We start from the raw sequence: 21,954 nt of genomic DNA on the forward strand, positions 1-21,954 counted from the left end.
TTGGGTAGGCTTAAGCAGGCTCTGACTTTCTTTCCTTATCTTTTATGTGTCCGTGTGTGTGCTTTCAGAATAATCTATGTTGGGGGAGGGCAGGGAGAAGAAAGGCAGAATGCTCTGTATGTTTGCCACCAATGTGTTCTTTTCATCTAGTGAATTGGGCAGCCATAGTACACAGTGGGCATGGCCAGAAGAAGGCCCTTTGGGCTGTGAGTCAATGTGGGCAGGAATACATAGATTTTTGTAGGAGAAATATTTGTAGATTATTAACCAGGTAGAGTAGCCTCTACTTGTCATTTTTCTTTTTGCTGTCTAGTTTGGGGGACTTTCATGGCTTGTTGAGAACTCCACCAGAGAGTGGCTAGGAGCCAATAGATAAGAGAAGTACAGAGCTCAGTGGGGAAGTTGAAATGGACGACTGAAATGAGATTCAGGGATATTATTTATGAATCAAAATATTCCATGCAATCTTGCCTTTTGTCACAGGGGAGAGTCGGTTGTGTTAAGTTCTGACTAACGCAAAGCCACCTGAACATTTCTAGAATTATACCAGGGTCCCTGAAAACACCCTGGGGATCAGCTGATGCCTGAAATGCACCATCAAACAAGGAAGTGTGCCACAAGCATTAAGAGTGCTCTTTAGGAAAGGGGAGTTCCATCTACAAAGGGGGAGCACAGAGAATGACAAGGGTCCGGTTTCCTTTCACCGTGCCAGAACTGTATCTAGCAGGATGTGTGGCGGGTTTATGATCTCTTCTTTTCTGCTTTTCTCAGGGCAGTTTCAGTGTCCTCCATGTCTGAGTTCCAGCGCCTGATGGACATTTCTCCCTTCCTGCCAGAAAAGGCCATGCCTTCTGCCAACCACAAGGAGGACATCACTCCTCCCTTGTCCCCTGATGACCTGAAGTACATTGAGGAATTTAACAAGAACTGGGACTATACTCCACCCCAGAGCCACAGGAATGGGTTGGCCGAGAAGCCACCAGATTCCTGGGCGGAAAGGACCGAGGGGGGGAGGTCAGGGAACGATGTCCCCGGGTCATCGTGGTACCTTACCACAAGTGTCACCATGACCACCAACACCACGACCAGCCCAGAGCACTGCCAGAAGCAGCCTTTGAAGAGCCACGTCATTGCCGACAAAATGGGGGTGCGTGTGTTTCATAGCCCACCAGCAGTCCGGAGGTTTGATAGTTCAGTGATGGCAGGCAGTGAGGAGAAGAGCCAGGCAGACCCTGACTTGTTGCTCTCTGTGAACAAAGCCAAAGGGAGCATGGGGGAGGCAAAAGGCACCCCCCATGAGCATGCATTTGGCAGGTGGCCCTGTGAACACCCAGGGCACCACAGAGACAACTTGGAGGGTGGATTCCACTCCATGGAAGGCCCTGTTTGCACTGCCACGGGTTTTTCCTCCTCCTCCCTGCATAGCCTTGAGATGTCCAAGAACATGAGTGACGACATGAAAGAGGTTGCCTTTTCTGTCAGGAATGCTATCCACTGTAGCCCCGCGAAGCCCCAGCTCAAGGATATGGCCTGTCAGACCAACGGATGCAAGACAAAAGGGACACAGACCACCCAGACCATGAATGTTGGCCTACAGACTGAAACCCTGCGTGGTGGAAGCATCACCAGCAGTCCCCACAAGTGTCTCACACCAAAGGCAGGGGGTGGCACCACTCCCGTGTCCTCCCCCTCCAGGAACCTCCGGAGCCGGCAGGTAGCCCCTGCCATTGAGAAGGTGCAGGCCAAATTCGAACGCACATGCTGCTCCCCCAAGTATGGTTCGCCTAAGCTACAGAGGAAGAGTCTCCCCAAAGCTGACCAGCCAAATAACAGGACCCTGCCAGGGACACCCCAAAAGGGCTATAGTGAATCCGCCTGGGCCCGCTCAACCACCACAAGGGAGAGCCCCGTGCATACGACCATCAATGATGGACTCTCCAGCCTGTTCAACATTATTGATCACACTCCGGTGGTACATGATCCCCTCCAGAAGGGAATCCGAGCTGGCAGCCGATCTCGCTCAGCTGAACCCCGCCCGGATCTGGGCCCAGGTCAGGAAACGGGCACAAGTTCCAGGGGAAGGTCACCTAGCCCCAGCGGGGCTGGCACCGAGACATCCAGAGAAGAAGGTGGGGAAGGTACACCTGTGAGACAGGACTTATCGGCTCCTCCCGGCCACACACTGACTGAAAATACTGCCAGGATCCTGAACAAGAAACTCTGGGAGCATGCCTTAAAGGAAGAGAGGAGACAGGCTGCCTATAGCCCCCCAAGTCTTAATAATGACAGCAACATGGGAGAAATGATCAAAGCTGAACCAGGGTCCATTGAGGTAATGAGCACCTTTCCCTCCCTTGGTTCGCTGTCTTTGTATCCTAAGCTCCTACCCCTTGGCTTCTTTTCTGCTAAAGGGTTGATATAGCTTGAGCTCAGGACTACACAAAGTCATTTGGATTTAAGAAGTTAAGGGGAATTGCAGAGTTGTGGGATGGGGAGGTGTCTGGCTTAAGGAAGAGGGAATTGGGAGAAAGGTAAACCGGGAGCTATTTCAAGAGAAGTTGCATTATAATTTTCTTCTGGGAGTCAATGAAAATATGGATTGGCCCAAGATGCCCTATCAGTCATATGTCAATGACACCTGCTTATTTTACTAAGGACTTTCATTTAGGGTCACTGTATATCACTGTGTACATCAGTATGGTAAACTAGGATTCTTTTTTCTTTTTCTGGTGGTAAGTGTATTTATCAAAACTGACTCCGTTCTTTGCACCACAGATTTGGGATTGACTTCTTTTGGTTAAGTTGTGAAGTTGCTGTCAATGTATATACTAGAATATCAGATGCTCTCTTCTTCTTCCTGAAGGAACCAGGATAAAAAGGCTTAGATTCTAATCCTAACCCCATACTAACTATGCGACCTTGGACATGTTAATTAATCTCTCTAGGCCTCTGATTCTCTTATTAGTAATATAAAATGCCATTACAGAGAATGGTTATTGAATAAACCCCATTTATCCAAGCAAATCAGAAAAGATGAACAAATTAGAATATATCAAAAAAAATACACAAGAATAAATTAGTTCTTCCACTGAGGTGTGAGATAAGATCTCAGCTCAAACTAAGAGAGAGAGAACTATCTCACCCAGAGGAGGTCCATTCTCATCAGTCTCTAGAATTTCAAGCCAATTCAAGAAAATAAAGGGACTGGATTCCTACCAATAGCCACCATTTCAAAGTCTTTTTCTGTCTCCTCGGCCTCCTTGGCATATCCCCTATCCATGTGTCTCTCCCAAAGAGTGTGTGGAACCAATTCAATCAGTCCCTTATACAGGTAAGGTTCAGCATTCTATCTGCCAATCAGGCATCTTGTCTCCTTTCATACATGCAACAGTGCACAAAACCGTTCTAGGCTTGGATTGTATATTTACATGTCATCTTTGAAAAGAAATTTGCTATCCTTGTTTCTGTAGTTAGAGGAGTAAAACAGAACCTTATAGGATTGGTGTCAGCAAACAAAAATAAAACCTAGCTTATAGTTTTTGGTTTTTTCTCAGAGAATGAGTTGCTATACAACAATATGTACTGTAGTGATTTATAATAAGTGAATTAAAAGGTATACTGGGTTAGGAGTATCTTGACCCTTTACAACTAATTAAATGAACTTCTTTCACATCTCTACCTTTTAAAATCCTTCCCTTTCTTCAAGGGCCCCTTTAGTTGCCATGTACTCCATGAAGCCTTACCTGATCCCCTGACTAGTAGTGATCCTTTTTTTTTTTTGCCCATTTCTCTTATCTTTCTGTGTTTGGTTTCTCCTATGCACATATCTCGTTCTAACTTGTATCAGAATTGTGTACATATATTATCCCACTATTAGAATGTAAGCTCCTTGAGGGCAGGGACTATGTCATTTTGCATTTTTGTATTCCTAGTGCCTTTCACACAGTAGGCACTTAATAAATGTAGAATAAATAAGTAAATTAATATTTTGCATACTTGGCATCCTAGGGCAGTTCTACTCTGACAGCTGACCACTGGACTTTGAAACATCCCACACATAATAGCATTTATGCCACCCTTCCTCCTTCTTGTTCTAGGTTGGGTGGCTACCCCAGATATCATGGTAGGCAGAGAGGGAGACATTTTCCTAGGACTACCAGCTTCCCTTCTTGCCAAGTGCCACAGCTAATTTTGCCCATTGAAGCATTGTTATAAGTAATGGTTAGGTTTCTAAGATGATCTAGACAGTATACCTTTGGGCTAGGCCCTGGATTAAGTTAAATTGAATAACTTAATTGTGATTTCATCTGCACTGTTTTACGGGAAAATGCATCTTGAATTCTAAACAATTAACTAAGCAATGAATTTGGGTGGGTGGTGGGTAATCTTTAAAGTTGAGGCTTGCTTAAATAACCAAATGGAAGCTAGTGTAAGGTGCTTCTTGGTGGTATCTGACTTCATTTCACAGGAATCTATGAACTCTCAATCACTGTTCTCAAGTACATAAGATCCAATAGTTTTCTGAATCCATGAGACATTTATGACCTGCTGTCATTAGAGATGGTCCATTGACATTCTTGATCACCTGCTCCCTACTTGGGCCTCTCGGGCTAATTTGCAACTTACACTGGTAAGCAAACAGGTTGAAAAAAATTCTAAGAATTATAGATGGAAAAAAAAAATACACAGCTAGCTGGAAAACCAGATCCACACTTTGGCTTACTGGTTAGTCCTTAACAAGTATCTCTTACTATTTGCTCATTCTAGCTGTTAAAAAAAAAAACAAACCTCAATATTCCATTCAAATAATCTCTTCCTCTCTTGTTAGTTTAATAACTCCATTATTTTTCCCACTATCCCCTCTCTTCATTCTATATACCCTTTAGTGGTGGGTCTCTCACATCCATCTACCCATTCCTTTTCTGGGTCTCCTTAGACAATTGACTTTTTTTCTCAGTAATAGGATTTGAAGGTGAGATCCCCAGAGTAGTTTGCCAGGGTACTTTCATTATCTTTTCATGAGCAGCTCACAGCCCCAGAAAGTCTGACCACTCTGGAGTAGCACTGCTCTCCTCCTTAGTAGATCTTTATAGCAATTCTCTTTTCCAGTTTTTACCTGTTTGTCTAATGTCTGTTGTGAATAGTTTTCACCTGTATTTATGATGTTTCTCAAGTTATATGGTTCCAACCTATGCTTTCATTGCTCTAGAGAAATTCCTACAGCTTAATGTCCTACAGCTTCAAGCCTTAGACGCTTACCCAGGGCACTGAGAGGTTAGGGAATTTGTCTAGGGTCACACAGCACATGTCAGAGGCAGGTCTTGAACCCAGGACTTGATGATTTCAAGGCTAGCTCTCTAACCACAATGCCACATTGCCCCCCAAAACTTTACCTGATGTGCCCTGCTCATTCTGTTGCCACATTCTCACACTCACACTCATTCAAGTCATCAATGATATTTTTACAAAGTCCAAAACAACATAACCAGTGCTCTTCTGAATTTGGAAATATGACAGGCATGTTGCAATTTCAGTAATTTTCTTTATTTCCCCTCACATTTCTACGTCTCTTCTTTGTTTCTGTTAATGCTGGAATTTTCAGTACCATCTAAGCCAGTAATTATTAAGTTCATGAACTGGTTATCTATTTCTTCCTTCCTCTGGCAATATGAAAGATCCTAAATAAAGAGTGACCTACTAATGAGCCTCCTGGAAGCCTTCATGTAGCCCTGTACTACCAAACATGGGCTCAGGAAGCACCACCCTTTTGCCTGTGCTGGCCTTGCCAGTCCCATCAGTTTTACAAGTAAATGAGTCAAGGTGCTTTCCTAGATGGAGGCCTTTCTTATTCATCGTCCTAGCAAGAAGGCCACCTTGGCCCTCAGAAGTTCTGACAGTGAAGAATGGACTCTAGCGAAGACCCCCACATTGAGAAGACTTTGGCTGTGGGTCTACAACAGATTGTATGTCTCTCATAGAAGGAATAATCCAGGTAAATTTAGAGGGGCTCCGCAGTAGAATGTCAATTACTTGGTAATGAATTTAGGGTACCATATCAGCTTACAAAAATCACTTATGAAAACATGGAGGAGTGGAGAAACAGTCTCTGAGTCAGGAAGGCCTGAGTTCAAGGACTGTTTCTGACACGTATTAGTTGTGTCACCCTGGGCCAACCTCTCATTCCAGGCCACACTCTTAAGCTGCAGAGCAGTTGTTGATCTAGGTTGGGAAAATCTTTGCTGAAAGTTCCTTGTATCAATGAAATCACAGAAGCAAACCCCTCTCATTCCTCCCTCCGAAAAGGGCATAGATAGGTAATAGTCAATCAACAAGTATTTATGCACTAACTACATGCCAGGCATTGTGCTAGAGATAGAAAGATGAAAATGCCTATCCTCAAGAGGCAGCTAGGTGGCCCAGTGTATAGAATGCTGGGCCTGGAGTCGGGAGGACCTCAATTCAAATATGGCCTCAGACACTCACTAGCTATGTGACCCTGGGCGAGCCACTTAACCTCTGTTTGCCTCAACCTACTGGAGAAGGAAACGGCAAACCACTCCAGTATTTCTGCCAAAAAAACCCAATATAGGGTCCCAAAGAGTCAAACACAACTGGCCAACAAAAACCCTCAAGTGTTACCTCATGGGATAAACAACATGCAAATAACTATGCATGTAGAAGATATATACATGTACAAGATATACACCATGTTAAATGGAGGTAAACAGCATTAATGAAGGGTCACAATGGTGAAATCACAGATCCCAGAAGCATACATTGTGAAGTTCAAAATATACTTTGTGTATCTTTATCTTCAGTTTGTAATTCTGAAACTCATAAGTAGCTTGAAGGGAACTTTGATAAAAGATGTGTTTTTAATTTTCTTCTCCTTCCCATTTACTGCTACCTTTAAATTTTCTCCAAATTTCAGTCAATGTACCATATCTAACCCTATTTCCACATTTACATGCATATATGCATATATAGACATACTTATACTCATAAAACATCTTTTCCCGGAAGATCTTTGAAATTCTACTTTGCATTCTAGGTATTTTGCTTTCTCAAATGAAACATTGGATATCCCTTCATCATGAGCTCTTTTAGATTATTTCACATGTCTGAAATTTTGAGGTATCTAGCTCACACACTACATTCTATTAATTATTTCAATCCCTAAATTTACTTCTTTTAGAAAAGATTATGATTTGGAATTTTGAGAGCCATACTTTTCTGCCTCCCACAACATATCTAATCCACCTCAAGACTTGTTGACTTTTCTCTCTTTGGCATTTCTCTGGACTCCATGCTTAGCAATGCCTGGCAAATGGTAGACACTTAATAAATTGACTAACACTTCATATATTTTTATACATGATATAATTCCAATAGTTATAATTCTAGTATGTGTCTTAATCACCTTATGTTCAGATGCCTTCAGGAACCTACTCTCAAAGTTCTCTTCCTCCATCTAGTCTTTTCACTTGTCCAAACAGCTATACATATAAACAAGAATATCCTTCAAAAGTAGCATTTCCCAACCCAAACTATGCTCCAGACCAGTACAATATCTAAATTCTCTGCCGCGGCCCTCTTCACCTTCCAAAGGTTCAGTGCAACAGTTCTCACAAAGAAAAGAAAGGCATCAACCTATAATGCTTTAAGGTTTATAAAATGCTTTCCTCCCAACAAACCTGCACGGTAGGCCATTATTTCCATTTTACAGATCTCAGAGGGAGTAAGTGACTTGGCCATAGCCACACAACTAGGAACTGTCAGAGCCAGAATTTGATGCCAGATTCAAGGCCATGCTTATGCTACTCCATACTGACATATGGCAACAGCACGCCACAGGAAGGTGTCAGGCTTTTAAGTCATAGGTTTTGAGAAGAAAAAAGAGGAGAGTAAAAGTCTTGTGAACCAGTAAAAATGCCTCAGATTGGTGCTGGCCTAAGGACAGACAACTAGGAAACACTAATTTAGTGTTTACTGTTACTCCCTTGCTTAACACAATACTTACTGGGTCACAGCCAAGATCTTGGTGATCAGGCTTCTATCCCAGTTCGCCATCACCTCCATGGTTAATTTCTCTTCCCCATTAAATGCTTAGGTCATCCATCCTCTCTACTCTAGCCAAGCAATACTTCCCTCCCACTCCTTCTTATTATTAATTATTACTCAGCTATTTCCAAACATGTTTAGGCAAACTATATGACTTTAAAGTATGTGAAGTGATATGGATAGACTACAAGACATTGCCAGAAAATGTTTCAGAAAATCATAACATACTATGCAGAGGTGAGAAATGAGACTTGGTCTCTCCTTCCTCAGCCAAATGAAGAACTCAGTAAAAATAACATTCAGCTAGCACAAGGACATTTTGAATCAGAAATAAGTTTCTGTATCAGAGGGACAGGTAACTTTAAATGAAAGCTTTTAAGATGTTGATAATGAACATAGTTATTCAATATTATGGTTAAAGAGTCATTCAAAGTAACTCATACACTTGCCTAGGGTGAATAATGATTATATTTGGACATTGACTCTGTCTTCTTGGTTGGCTTCAATAATTTTTGTGAAATGTTGAATTTGTGAGTTACTTAACTTGCCTTTAGTACATTTTTTTAAATGTGTGTGTATACTTGGACATTTAAATTCACTTACAGTCATGGATATAAAAATTTTATTATATCATAGGTCTCAAATACTACTTTTTCCATCTCTTGGCAGAGTACATTGCAATAAAGTTGGTTACTCAAGGATGTATATTAATTTGTACCATTTCCCATTATTGATAAAAAAAAAATTGGAATTGCGAAAACAAATTCCCCCAGAAAGTAAAGAAAGAAGTCCATTCTCTGGTACTAGTTCACTGCGAGTGACCCTGGGTGAGTCACTTAACTTTCCTGGACCTCAGTTTCTTCATCTACATGAGAAAGTTAGATTTAAGTCATATCCAAACCCTGTGATTCCATTTCATTGGTCTAGGAAATCCCTTACAATGTCCATCTTCTCTATATAGCCTTTTCTCTACTGTTCACTTTTTGATTAAAATGCCTATAATTACTGCAACCCCAACCTCTACTTATCATTTAGCTTATTCTCCAGGAACAAACTTGAAGGTTTTCCACATGTTTTTCATATTCTGGTTATGAGTTTCCTTATACTTTTTGAGTGGGACTGCCAACTCTCCCAGACTAGCCCACAGCCTCTCAGAATTATTCAAGAGGCTCCTGCCTCTTCGGCAGAAAGATCATTTTCCCCCAGTGTCCTGCATTGCCTTTCTTTTTGACCACTTTCTTGTACGTTAGGAAATAAACTGACTGCTCTCTTCTCCCTGCCTCCCAGGATATAACTATTCTCTGTACATTACTCCCTAATCCCTTTCCCCTTCTCCACCCCACCTACCACATATACACTCCCCAGGTCTCTCAGAACTAAAAGATTCTTCTTTGTTAAATCTACTATTAGACAGAATCAGAAAAAATAAAAGTGTGGATCTGCTATTTCATCTCTTTAGGGAAGGCTGCACAAATATAGATTGTTTTGGAGTTTCTATTCTTAGGGGCAACTGAGAGGTTAAATGACTTACCCAGAGTAACACAGCCAGTGTGTATCAGAGGGAGAATTTGAAGCCAGGCCTTCCTGCCTCTGAGGCCCATTCTCTACCCACTGAAAAACAGTGCTTCTCCTTCAGAGAAATAATTAATAAAATATGACTGTCTTTGTAAGGCTTTTCCTGGGACATAAATCCTCCATAAAGGTAAATACATACTGTGCAAAGGACAAATATTGCTGATTAAGTGTTCTTAGGTGACAAATGGTGCCTTCTGAATGTTCTCCATCAGCCCCATCTCAGGGGCCCAGGTCTTCTAGGTAAGTGCTGGTTTTTGTCAGTTACGCAGCCATGGAGGCTATCTTCATGTGTGAATGTCCTGCCTCCCCTAGGAATCTGGGGAATATGTTCAAGGGCTTTGCGCTCAAGCATTCACTTGGCTGTGCCTGCAGCTGTTGCTTCATGGTTGGGAATGAAACAGCAAATAAGTTTTAGGAAACGAACCTGTGCTTTGGGTTATCCACAGCATACCAAGTTCTCAGTAAACCTGCAATGAGAGGAATAAAAGGGCTTCATGAGTGAGTCACACCATTGAGGTGTATAGAAAATGTTTTTATCATGGCTAAGCTGGTGCCCTTTGAGTTTCTTTTTTTAAAAAAAAAAGAAAAGAAAAGTCTCTGTGTTTCTTCCTTTTCCAACTGTTTCCAGCCAATGGAATCGATTGGCCTCCTTCTCCACAGCCTGGCATGATGTTGGCAGTCCGGCACCTGCATGGAGCATTGATTGGCGCCCCTTCTTCCTTTTCTCTTAAAGCTTTGCTTGATCTCTATGTCCCGACTCAGTTATTTCATTTTCCAGCTTGATTTGATGCATTAGGACTTTTTGAGGAGTACGTTGTCCCACCTTCATCCACATTGATGTACCAGGTCAGGCTTTTACTCCAACGTGATCAGAGCAACTTCCAAATGAATTCATTCACCCCATTGCCAGTACCAATAGTACTTAACCTCTTAGCTCATTGAAGTACTCTCTGCACTTCCTGCCACAAGCATATCCACCAAATGCTAACTCAGACATTTAGATCTGCAGAAGTGAGTCTTGCTCTAGGTATAAAGGATTCTTGCTCTTGGTACTGGGAGACCAGAGTAACACTGCAGTATATCCTGGTATGTCTTTTAGGGAGAGGACAGTCCATCCCTGTTGCTGAGCTCACTGTCTAGTTCCTCTTACCTCCCACTGACCTCGGTGGCACCTGTTTCAGCAGTCAAGGAGGAAACGGTGAGAAGCCAAAGCACAAAGAGAGATTTTATCCTCTGAAGGTCAAATTCTCACATTGCCTGCCACCCAGCCTCCTCTCACAGGTCTCAGTGGAAAAGAGCAAAGCAAAACCTTTAGCATAGGCAGTCAGGGTATCCTGATCTTTGTGACTAAAATAAGACAGGCAGCACAATTGTTTTCTTGTTTCTTATAGCTTGGGGACCACAGGCCACATCACTCAGATTTCCTCATCTTAGTTCACCGGGAAAGAGTTTGAAATGTTAAAAGCAGAGAAAGTGAAGAAGTGGCTTAAAGCTGGATAGGAATCTCTGCTGTGCTATTTCTCAATAATAGATTTTATTTTTTCAGTCGTTGCTTCTCAGCTCGGAAATGATGAGAGATGATGGGCCCTGATTATCTGTCTGCTTTGATATAAATGTGCCCAGTTCTGTCAGGGGCTTGATGTTTTTACCCAGTTTGCTTCCCACAGGGGATGGCTGGGAGAGTTATCCACAGCCATCCTTCTTGTTGACTATAAAATCTTTACTCTGTTTTCTCTTTAAAAATTCATTTCCAACCTTTTTGCTTTTCTTTTTTTTTCTTTCTTCTGTCTGTTCTGTCCAGAACCAAACTGTCTTACTAACAACCCCCTGGGGACTCTAACCTTGCCTGCCTCACTGCTGTAAGTGATTTCTACCTTGTTTTCCAAAACTGTCTGAAGGTATCATTTTGAATAACTACTGGTTGGTATTTGTACCCTCAAAAACAAAACAAGAATACTCAAAAGATAACAGTTACTTTCTGTACTAGTTAGCCTTCCCCAGCACAATCCAATCGTTATGTGGAGGTCAGTATATGAAATAATCCCTGTGAGCCTCAGTCCACTCCCTAGCACTTAATGGGAAGAAATTGATTTTCACTTGGGTTGGGTCAAGATTGATCCCACCTCAGTGCCTAGGAGAGAGACATTTTGTAGCCATTATAATAAAAAGAGTCAGCTGCCTACAGGGCTAGACTGCTTCACAGTATGAAGAGGTATTGATTTTGTAGGGGCCTCTTTTTTCTATGACAAACAGTTCTCCAAAATTCTCCATCCAAGCTTCTGACAGAAGACTTATTTTTCCACAAAGTCCAGACCTGCTTGCCAGTTACAGTCTGCTCAACAGAAACAGTGATGTAATCTATCAATTGTCATCAAAAAATAATGAGACTTATTTTTTTTAAAAGAAAAGATATTGGAATATATACATCCAGATGCACATTGATCTTTATCTTGATAAAGATCTCTTATTCCAGTCAAGCTGCCAATGCTTGAAACATTTTTTGAGGTCTTCCTCCAAAATTGCTTTTAGAGGCAGCTTATAGCTCACACAAGAAAATTCATCTCCAGTTTTATAATCATACTCTTTTTTTTCCTGACCAAAAACATCAGCACACAGCTTAATCAATAATCTTACTCAGCAGATGAATCTAAGTTACCTTTGGCTTTTTCCAAAAACCGAGTCCATCCTCAAAGACAAAATATGACATCACTGAGGATATTCAACATAATGTCATGGGTTCTGAAGGCTATTCCACAGAGAATAAGACAATGGAATAAAAGCATGGCCTCACAAGGTGAATCCTTTGAAGGAGATAACTCTCTCTTGAGTGGACATAGAGGTCCTGGCATGTATGTTACAAAATAGGGCATGTTATTTTGTAGTCACACCTCATGCATAACCTTTCTTTACTGTGAGAACTGACAAGTATATTGATGATATCAATTTATTTTGAGTAGAGTTTTATAGCAGACAAAACATTCTAATAAAAGCCCTTTTTCCTAATCAATGTGAGAGCTAGAGGGGAAAGTGGTGGAGTAGGAAGAGTAAGAGAGAGAAGTTATGGTAATTTCAATCAAGGAAACAAAACTACAGAAGCCATTATAAAACTTCACAAAGTCCTATTAAAATATCAGAAGCCAGAACACAAATCAACATAAAATCAATACTTCACTCAGCTGGTTGTGCCTGTTACAGGCATCACGGCACATATGGCCTTCTGTCAGACAGGTCCAAAACAGAGGTATTTTTCACAAAGCATATGTTCCCTTACACTCATGAGCTGGGGTGAAATAAGGACGTGGAGCCAGTACTCTCAGTGTTGACTTGTGTCTCAGCTGCTGCTATTATTTTCCTTATTGATACAGTACCAATGAGGCCATAGGTGTTGCTAACTTTAGACTTCCTTCTGTTAACATGTAGCACTAACCACTTGGAAGGCAGGGTACATCTAAAAATACTCTTGAATGTCAGTGGTCATTTGTAAATTCATTCTGGTTACTACACAGAAAGGTAGGGAAATCACCTTTACTCTCTTGTTTTCTCATGCCCACTCAAACAGTTCAAAAGTCTCCTTCAGCTATGCTCTGTCTCAGTAGCCACCACTGACTCTTACTTGCTCCCCCAATGCCATCCATCTTTGCTTCCTGCTTCATGCCATCCAGACATCATATTGCAACGTCTCTTGCTACTGCTCTAACCAGATTTCTCTCTTATCATCCTGTTTTCTTCATGTTTCACGTCACTTGTATTAAATCTCTGTATGGTTAACTGACTGTCTGAGTACTCGCCACTCCTCTGGTTTATCATTGCTCTTTCTTTGCATAATACGGTTTATGCTTTCTGCCATCTTGTTTGCCATCTCAACTTTTGGTTCTATAATTGATTTTAGGACATAACATATACACCCTGTGTCATTAACTTTCCTCATCCCTGCTGTATATATCTTCAAATGCCATCAAATTTCCATTTATAGCTTCCTCATTTTATCAGATAAAAACTGAACTTGGCAACTCAACATTTTTTTTTAATTGGAGACACCAGTGAACCCTTTAAATTTTGCTATTCAGGGCATTGTGCAATATTTCAGTATATGTTGCACATAACCATTTTTGGTATATGTATAGGATGCCTGGAATGGAAAAATCACAGTTGTGCTTTGCCTCTAATTTTCTGATGCTGCTACAGTGAATCAATATTGAGGAAAACTAGACCCAAATTGTGATTTCTATCTATAGATAGAACTTTTTTTCTAGAGCAAAATTTTTTTCTATAGTATTAGATAGTATTTTTTTTTCACCTTTATAGGTCTTTGTTGAGCCTGTTGTCATTCAATTTTGAATACCTAGTAGTTTGTGGTCAGGTTTGTTTTCCTGTTCATCTCATTGCTAATGCATTTGGAAGAAGTCATTTATCTCAGGCTTTATTCCTACATGGACGCCAATGCAGACCGTGGCATGGCTTAACTAATCATTTTGGATATCCTTGCTGTAACTGCGTAGATCATTATTAAGAAGTGCAAAACAATTGGATCAGCTGAACATATATTTGACCAATTTAATTATCTGGCTAAAGCCACAAATTCTGCTCTCCGTGTCCTATTTACAATCCAGCCCATATACTGTGAAGCATTTCTATAATGACACTCTCTTTACATGAATTTTCTATACACAAGATTGGCCAATTTTCTTCATGCTTTAGTGTCTGTGAGTTAATGTATGCATTGATAATTTTCATTCACTAATATCGAACTTAGGTTACTCTCTCAGAAGCAAAGGAATGGTTAATTATCAAAAGTAATAATTAAAAATTGCCCACTTCTGCTCATTTCCTCCAAACATTCTCTAGCTTTAATTTGGCATTTGAACATAGAAAGACTCGCATTGTTTGTTTATGGTGTGCTCCACCATTTTAGTAAGTCTTCACTTTGGCTTCATTTGAGGATATAACCACAGCAATATTATCAATGTTAGTAACTCTCTTTTTCTTGTCTTGGCTATGAAGGAACTACCTTGTTCTGCGTTAGCTCCACCCCTAGAATCCTGCTTCTCCCGGCCCGAGAGACCAGCAAAACGTCGTCCTCCTTCCCGTTGGGCCCCACATTCCCCCAATGCCTCACAGTCTCAGTCAACCGGAGACCTGATATCCTTGGAGGAACATGGCGGACAGGAACCAGCAGTGGAGAAGCCAAAAAAATGATGCAAGTTGGCATGAATTATCACTGAATAATTCACTGTATTTTGCATTACCATACCATCATCATGACCCAATTCCTGTCCATAAGGAGAGATGTAGTTTTCCCAAGGTCAAAGAATGTTTAAAAACAAATAAACAAAAACAACACAGCTGCTGAATGTTCAACCTGTGAAACAGAAATGTTTCTAGAATGAAACAGTTAATGTGCCTGTAATAACTTAATTTTTTTCATAGCTCAAAAAACTATTTTTGTCTCCATCTTTTCTACACACAGTATATTAAACAAAAGGTTAATAAGATATAAATTTAAAGAGTAAGAATTTTAAAAATGTACATTTTCAGAGATTCTGAATGCGCTCGCTCCCCAAATATTGACTGCCTTTTTGTTCAATTTGTACTGTTCCATTTTGGTTTGGTTTATTTCCATGTTGACTTAGGGTGTTTTAAGTTAATTTTGTTCTATTTTGATGTCGGTGTTATTTTTTTAAAGGAAGATTCTTGAAATGTTTAAGATTATATGAAACATTAAATTTTATGTAGAAAAGAAAGCAATTTAGCTGACTAGAATGGTATTCAATAGACTGGAGGGAATACAGGTCAAACAAACACACAAACAAAAAGTCACAAAGAAGGCCTCTGAAAGGCTTATGATGTTAGCTATATAATCCACACGCCATGCTTGACCTGCATGCCTTTGGGTTCCAAGCTCTTGCGTGCATGTACATACTGCTACTGTACTCTGACCATCGCCTAAATGTGAGCCAATATGTTTAACTGTCGTGTTGTTGTGAATTTCCCTGTACTGTACTTTTATTGTTGGTACTATTGCATTGAAGCAACAAATACAACACATTTTTAAATCGTTGTTAAAAGTTCAGCTAGCAATGTACGGTGTTTACTGAGAACTTCCTTGCTTGGAGAATATATTAAGAAAAGACATGAGAATACCAAACTGTAAGAGATGGTCGTGTCACTGTATAAGACTGTGGTGAAATAAAAATAAAACCCTTGGTATTTAAAAAAAATGGTAGAATGGCCTAGGTTTTTTCTCCTCTCCCGTGTCTTCCATCCTTTTTTTGGTGATTCAGTCAAATAAGTTTGTTAGATAGGGATCTAGGTACTGTGTCTAAAAAGAATGCATTGGGTGGAATAGAGTATATAGTAGCCTGGTATGCATACTCTACGTGGATCCTGTTACAATTTAACTCTTATCTATATATAAGAGGTTTACCTGGCTAGAGACTAGGTTTTAGCCATACCAGAGATAAAATATAAAGAGAGAAAAAAAGATGTTATTTGAGACTCTTGGGGTTAAAAAAAATGCTAATTCCTCTATTTATAGGAGATCCTTAGCTAGGAGGCTCATTCAGGTCAGGAAGTGAAAAATCTCAAGCAAACAAGTGTTCTCATGCCTGATACTGTTGCTGAAGCTGTTGAGCCCAAACCCACATTTCTGAATGGGGGAGCAGGTGGATGTTAAGGGAAGAGTTACTTTAAATCACAATTCAGTCAAGTGGTTGGACCCTTTGGGAGACCATGAATTTGTACACTATACTGCACAAACCACCAGTGCATTGGATAGAAGTATGCATTGATAGGTAAAGTCCTATGGAACTAATCGTGTTTTTATCATAGAAGGTAGACTCAGGTCCAACAAACAAGAGAGAAGGGAGTCTCCACCTATACCATAACCATACCTTTTTCTGTGGTTGAATAATCATCTTTGGTCTCACAGATGCTAGAGGATGGAGCAGGATCCAGAGAGATGAAGGGAAACTTTTCTAGCTAGAGCTTTGATGGTAACTAGAAAAGAACCAAGAGTTTCATTCACCTTGAAATGATCTCAAATGACAACAGAGTAAGAAGAAGAGCAGGTCATTGAGTGAGATGCTCACACAAGGGCCTATGTCCTGAAAAAATAGGTGATAAAACACAAAACCACCAGACCCATAACTACCATCAGTTCAGTCAACAAACACTCACAAAGCATCTACTGTGTGCCAGGCATTATGTAAAGTAGGGGAGGGGGGGAATAAAAACAATCATTTCTTTTTCCTTTCAAAAAGCCTGCCTTCTATTCAGTGAAACAAAGGGTACAAATGGAAATGTAGGGTGTGTTGCCCGTATAGGTTATACATGTCCCCATGGGTTTGTCTAAATGTGGCTCACAGGAAAGCTCTGATAGATAAATCTGGAATTTTTCTCATCCCTCTCTAAAAAAGACTTGGAATCCTACCTGAAGGAGTTTAGGAGAAAGGACCATAAGTGGCCACACTCTTCTGGAAACTAGACTAGAATTACATTTATTTGCTCTCCAAAGTATTGCTAGTCAAGGGAATTAATTTTTTAGGTTCACACTATCACTTAAAGGGGAAGGGATAACCCAAGCTTATATCTGCAGACTTTGCTCCTTGCCAAATGCACACATACACACACACACACACCACAAGCACATATTTTTTAAAAATATACAAAGAGTAAATAGCAAGTAAATTTACTTATTCAAGCAGATAGAGCAAATGAAATCAGAGAGGTAGAAAAGACACAGAGTGAATAAGCTCTTTGGATTGGAATGAGTTGAGATTTCTTTCAACCAAAAGCCAAACTGGAACTCAGGGATGTGTTGAGGTGTTGACTTTCCCTTACATGTCTCTTCATGGAGACTATCCGGAACCACTTGTGTCCTCTTTTGAAACAGGAATGAGGAAAAACGTCTCTCCTTTCCAAACTTCTCAGGCCAGCTTCACTCTAGAGGTATGCAGCCATTCTTTCCATGAATGAGAAGAGTCATACGCCAGTATTCCAGGCTTAAATTTTGGGAAAAGTAAGTAAATACCAAACAAATAAAAAGTAATTTCTTAGACTGAACTAACAACTTGGAGTACCAGAAATAGAGCATTACCAAAACAATACGCACGTGTGTGAGACAAGGAAGGACATCACTGACCTAGGGGAAACACAAAAATTAAGGCAATATAAAAACCAAATGTCAAAATCTCCAATGTTCACATAACAATAACCATTTTTTAGTGAAGATAAACCAATGGACTAGATAGCACTAGGAATCAGTGGACAGCAATTCTATCTTCAGCCTTGCCAGAAACTGAAAAATCACAAAAGTGCTAGCCCATAATTCTAATTTACAAAATAGAAATTAAGGATATAAAAGACCAGCCTAAGCAAAGTCACAGAGGCAATACTGAATCAATGAACTCCACTAACTTACTATGCCTGAGGAGAAGGGAGCAGGTTATACGTGTCTCTTTCTAATTGAGAACACCACCATCTTCTCGGCCGCTCAGTTTCAGCATCTCAGAGCCATCCTAAGCTGTTCATTCTCCCTTAGCACCGCATCGAAGCAGTTGCCTTGAGAACAAGGACCTGACCCCAGAATATGCTTTCCAACAATCCTCCACTCTCCATTACTCCCAAACTAATCCAGACCCCTCATCATCTTTCACAGAGATCATGACTATGGCCTCTTGCTTGTCCTCTGCCACAAGTCTCTCCCCTCTCCTATATAGCCTTTACGCAGCTGCTCTATGTCACTATCCCATTCAAAAACTCTTAACATCTTCCTGTTGCCTACAGAACAAAAGATAAACTCCCTGGTCTGATATTTAAAGCTGATGACAACCTGCCTTTTACCTTCTGGCCTTATTATACATTATAACCCTAAGTAGTGCAGAGGAAGCTGATAGTGCAATGAATGGAGTGCCAGGCCTAGAGTCAGGAAGACCCAAGTTCAAGTTCAGCCTCAGACACTCGTTAGCTGTGTGACCCTGGGCAAGTCATTTATTCTCCATCTGCCTCAGTTTTCTAGACTATAAAATGGGGGAAACAATAGCACCCACCTTGCAAGCTTGTTGTAAGGATCAAATGAGAAATCTATAAAGATCTCTTAGCACATAGTTGGCACTGTATAAATGTTTTTTGGCTTCTCCTACCCCAATTAATAGAGCAAAGGACCTAGAGTCAGTTACACTTGAGCCTGAATTCTGCCTTGGACACTCTCTAGCTGTGTGACTTCAGGAAAGTCACCTAATTTCTTTCAGCCACAGTTTCCTCATCTGTGAAACGGATAAAAACAGTGGTGGTTCAGCACATAAAGAACCAGGCCTAGAGTTCAAATCCAGCCTCAGACACTTATTAGTTGTGCAACCTTGGGCAAGTCACTTCCCCCTGTTTGTCTCAGTTTCTTCATCTGTAAAATGAGCTAGAGAAGGAAATGGAGGGGGCAGCTAGGTGGCGCAGTGGATAGAGCACTGGCCCTGAAGTCGGGAGGACCTGAGTTCAAATCCGGCCTCAGACCAAACACTTGACATTTACCAGCTGTGTGACTCTGGACAAGTCACTTAACCCCAATTGCCTAAAAATAAATAAATAAATAAAGATAAATAAAAGAGAAGGAAATGGAAAACCACTCCAGTATCTCTGCCAACAAAACCCCAAATGGAGTCATGAAGAGTCAGACACAATTGAACAACAACAATAACAACATCACATAGTTACAAGGATAAAATACGATATTACGTGTGGAGTGCTTTGCAAACCTTGTAATGATGATGAGGATGATGAAATACCATGTGATCTAGCCAACCTGGCCTTCTTGTTGTTTTTCACATGGAACATTCCATATGCTGTCCCTACACTTTTTCTCAGTCTCTTCCCCGTAGAATGTTCTCCCTCTTTACCTCTGCCTCTTAGATACCTAACTGCCTTCTATCCTCTATATGAGGCCTCTCCTGATCCTCCATCCGCTAGTAGCCCCCTCTAAATTTCCCTTGTATTTATATTGTATATATTCTATGTGTATTTACACATGTAAATATATAGAGAATATATATATATATTCTCTATATATTTACATGTGTAAATACACATAGAATATATACAATATATACAATATAACATGTGTACATGTTATCTCACCTGAGATAACATAAGCTCTTCAAGGGCAGGGGACTAGGTCCCTGGTACCTAGCACAGTGCCTGGTACATAACATGCTAGCTGACTAAATATATGTCTACTATATTCCCAGAACTATCTGCTATGGAGGACATGGGGGACGTAAAAAGGAGATCACACAGCTAGGTCCCCATTAGTGTGAATAATGAGTCTCCTGAAGTAGTTGTATGTATTTAAACTCACACTATTTGAACTTGTGATTATGTAAAATACGGCAGACCAATAGAAATAATTCAATCCAAATTCAAATAATGAGACTGCTTTGGAGATTCATTATCCAAATTCGTCAAGACCTAGATTTAACAATTAGGTGCTAAACTTCTTGATACTACCATTATCCTTGGTTCAAATCCCAGCCCTGTCACTTATCTGACAGACCTTAGTCACTCAACCTCACTGGGGCTCGGTTTCCTCACCCGAATAATAAGAGGAGTGGACTAGATGGCCCCCAAGATCCTTCCCAGCTCTAGAACTTGATCCTACAATATCATGAAAAGAAGAGGGAGGTCACTCGGGGCTGGAGGAGTTGGACAGAGCTTGATGAAAGAAGATGGGGTTCAGGTAAGCAGGACGGTATTGCACAGGGTAGGTAACAGCAGAAGCAACAGCAAAAGAGAGGTAGAACTGATTATGATGCGTCTAGGGAATAGTAATTACAAGATAATAGGGTCATTTGATCTTAGATTTAGAAATGGTAGACTCCTCACAGGCTATCTAGTCCAGGGATTCTTAACTTTCTTTGTATCATAGATCCCTTCTCATAATAATGCTCTTAAGTGCATTAAATAAATACACAGGATTATAAAGAAAACCAATTACATTGAAATATAGTTATCAAAACATTATTAAATTAAAAAAACAAATTTACAAGCTCCAAGTTGAGAAGCCCTGTTCTAATCAAATTCCCACCCCATTTCACAAATGAGGAAGCCAAGTGACTTGCCCAAGTTCATGCAGGTAGGAAGCATCCAAGGCAGAAAATGAACACAGGTCCTCTGTGAAACCAATACTCTTTCCACTTCACCATGCTGCTTCCATAATGGAGCAGATTAGGGATTCCTGTTGGAGGACTCATGGGAAATAAGATTGGAGAATTGTAATGGGGTCAGACCATTGGGATACTTTGAAAGTCAATTGGAGTTCATTCCCATTAACTTGGTATCCTAACAACAACAATAATAGCCAGCATTTAGATAGTGCCTGCTATGTACCAGTCACTGTACTAAATGCTTCAGTTATCTCATTTGACTTTTACAACAACCTTGTGAGGTAGGGGCTATTATTATTCCCATTTTACTGTTGAGGAAACTGAGGCAAAAAGAGATTGAGTGACTTATCCAAGGTCACACAGCTTGTACGTGCCTGAGACCAGATCTTCCTGAATCTAGGCCCAGTGCTCTATCCATTGTGCTACCTTGATCTTTCTGTGTCTTGGCAGCTTCGTGTGTGTGTGTGTGTGTGTGAACATGCACATTTGTGTGGATTGTCAGATGGATGGATGGATGGATGGATGAATGGATTTAAACTATCCAAATGAGACTGTAGAATCTGTCCAATAATACAAAAGTCAAAACAATGAGTGAGGGAACTATCTGACAAAGTGAATAGCTTGTTGGAGTCAAGATCTAAGCTCAGATCCTATCTCAGACACTACTGTGTGGCCTTGGCAAATCACTTAGCCTCTCCCAACCTCAGTTTCCTCAACTGTAAAATGGAGATAACAATAGTATCCCCCTCATAGAATTGTTATCAAGATCAAATGGAGATACATATATGTAAAGTACTTTTAAAAAAATGCTAGCTTTATTGTTACTATTATTTTTCACCCTCTCCAAATGACTGATGAGTAAGGCAGATCTCTGAAAGGAGTAGTAGTGTATAAAGGGAATGCCCAAGAGCTGTCAGTCCTTTACCCCTTGAAGCCATTATTAAGTTTTGAGTATTGCTTTTGACATGAGAAGAAAACAGGAGCAAGTTCCTGAAACAAAAGTCAACATTTTTCTCAAGCTTTGTGGCCAGACCCTGCCAAGTAGGTTATATTGTGTCCAAATAGCTCAAGACGGTTTTCCTCCTGTAAACTACTATAGATCTGGGGTGTGAACAGTCACATGCCACTCTCTCCTCCCTCTCCATGCAAGGGTAGGAGGCTGTATTAA

At 40.6% G+C, this 21,954-nt stretch overlaps 1 protein-coding gene across 9 annotated transcripts in view; it reads left to right on the forward strand.

The window, feature by feature from the left end:
- The window catches only part of MTCL1 (microtubule crosslinking factor 1), a 170,586-nt gene extending 154,738 nt beyond the window's left edge, over nucleotides 1-15,848 (forward strand). For 6 of the 9 annotated variants that reach the window (XM_020985524.2, XM_020985526.2, XM_020985528.2 and 3 more), the window contains 2 exons: nucleotides 772-2,332; nucleotides 14,638-15,848. In XM_020985524.2, coding sequence (XP_020841183.1) covers nucleotides 772-2,332; nucleotides 14,638-14,832 — 1,756 coding nt within the window. In that variant the 3' untranslated portion in view covers nucleotides 14,833-15,848. Of the gene's footprint in view, nucleotides 1-771; nucleotides 2,333-11,437; nucleotides 11,496-14,637 lie in introns of all 9 variants that reach the window. The other 3 variants (XM_020985529.2, XM_020985532.2, XM_020985531.2) reach the window with 1 other exon arrangement.
- Nucleotides 15,849-21,954: the final 6,106 nt, after the last annotated feature.

Source organism: Phascolarctos cinereus, unplaced genomic scaffold (genome assembly GCF_003287225.1).
Source record: "Phascolarctos cinereus isolate Bilbo 61053 unplaced genomic scaffold, phaCin_HiC Scaffold_4;HRSCAF=312, whole genome shotgun sequence".
Taxonomy (NCBI): domain Eukaryota; kingdom Metazoa; phylum Chordata; class Mammalia; order Diprotodontia; family Phascolarctidae; genus Phascolarctos; species Phascolarctos cinereus.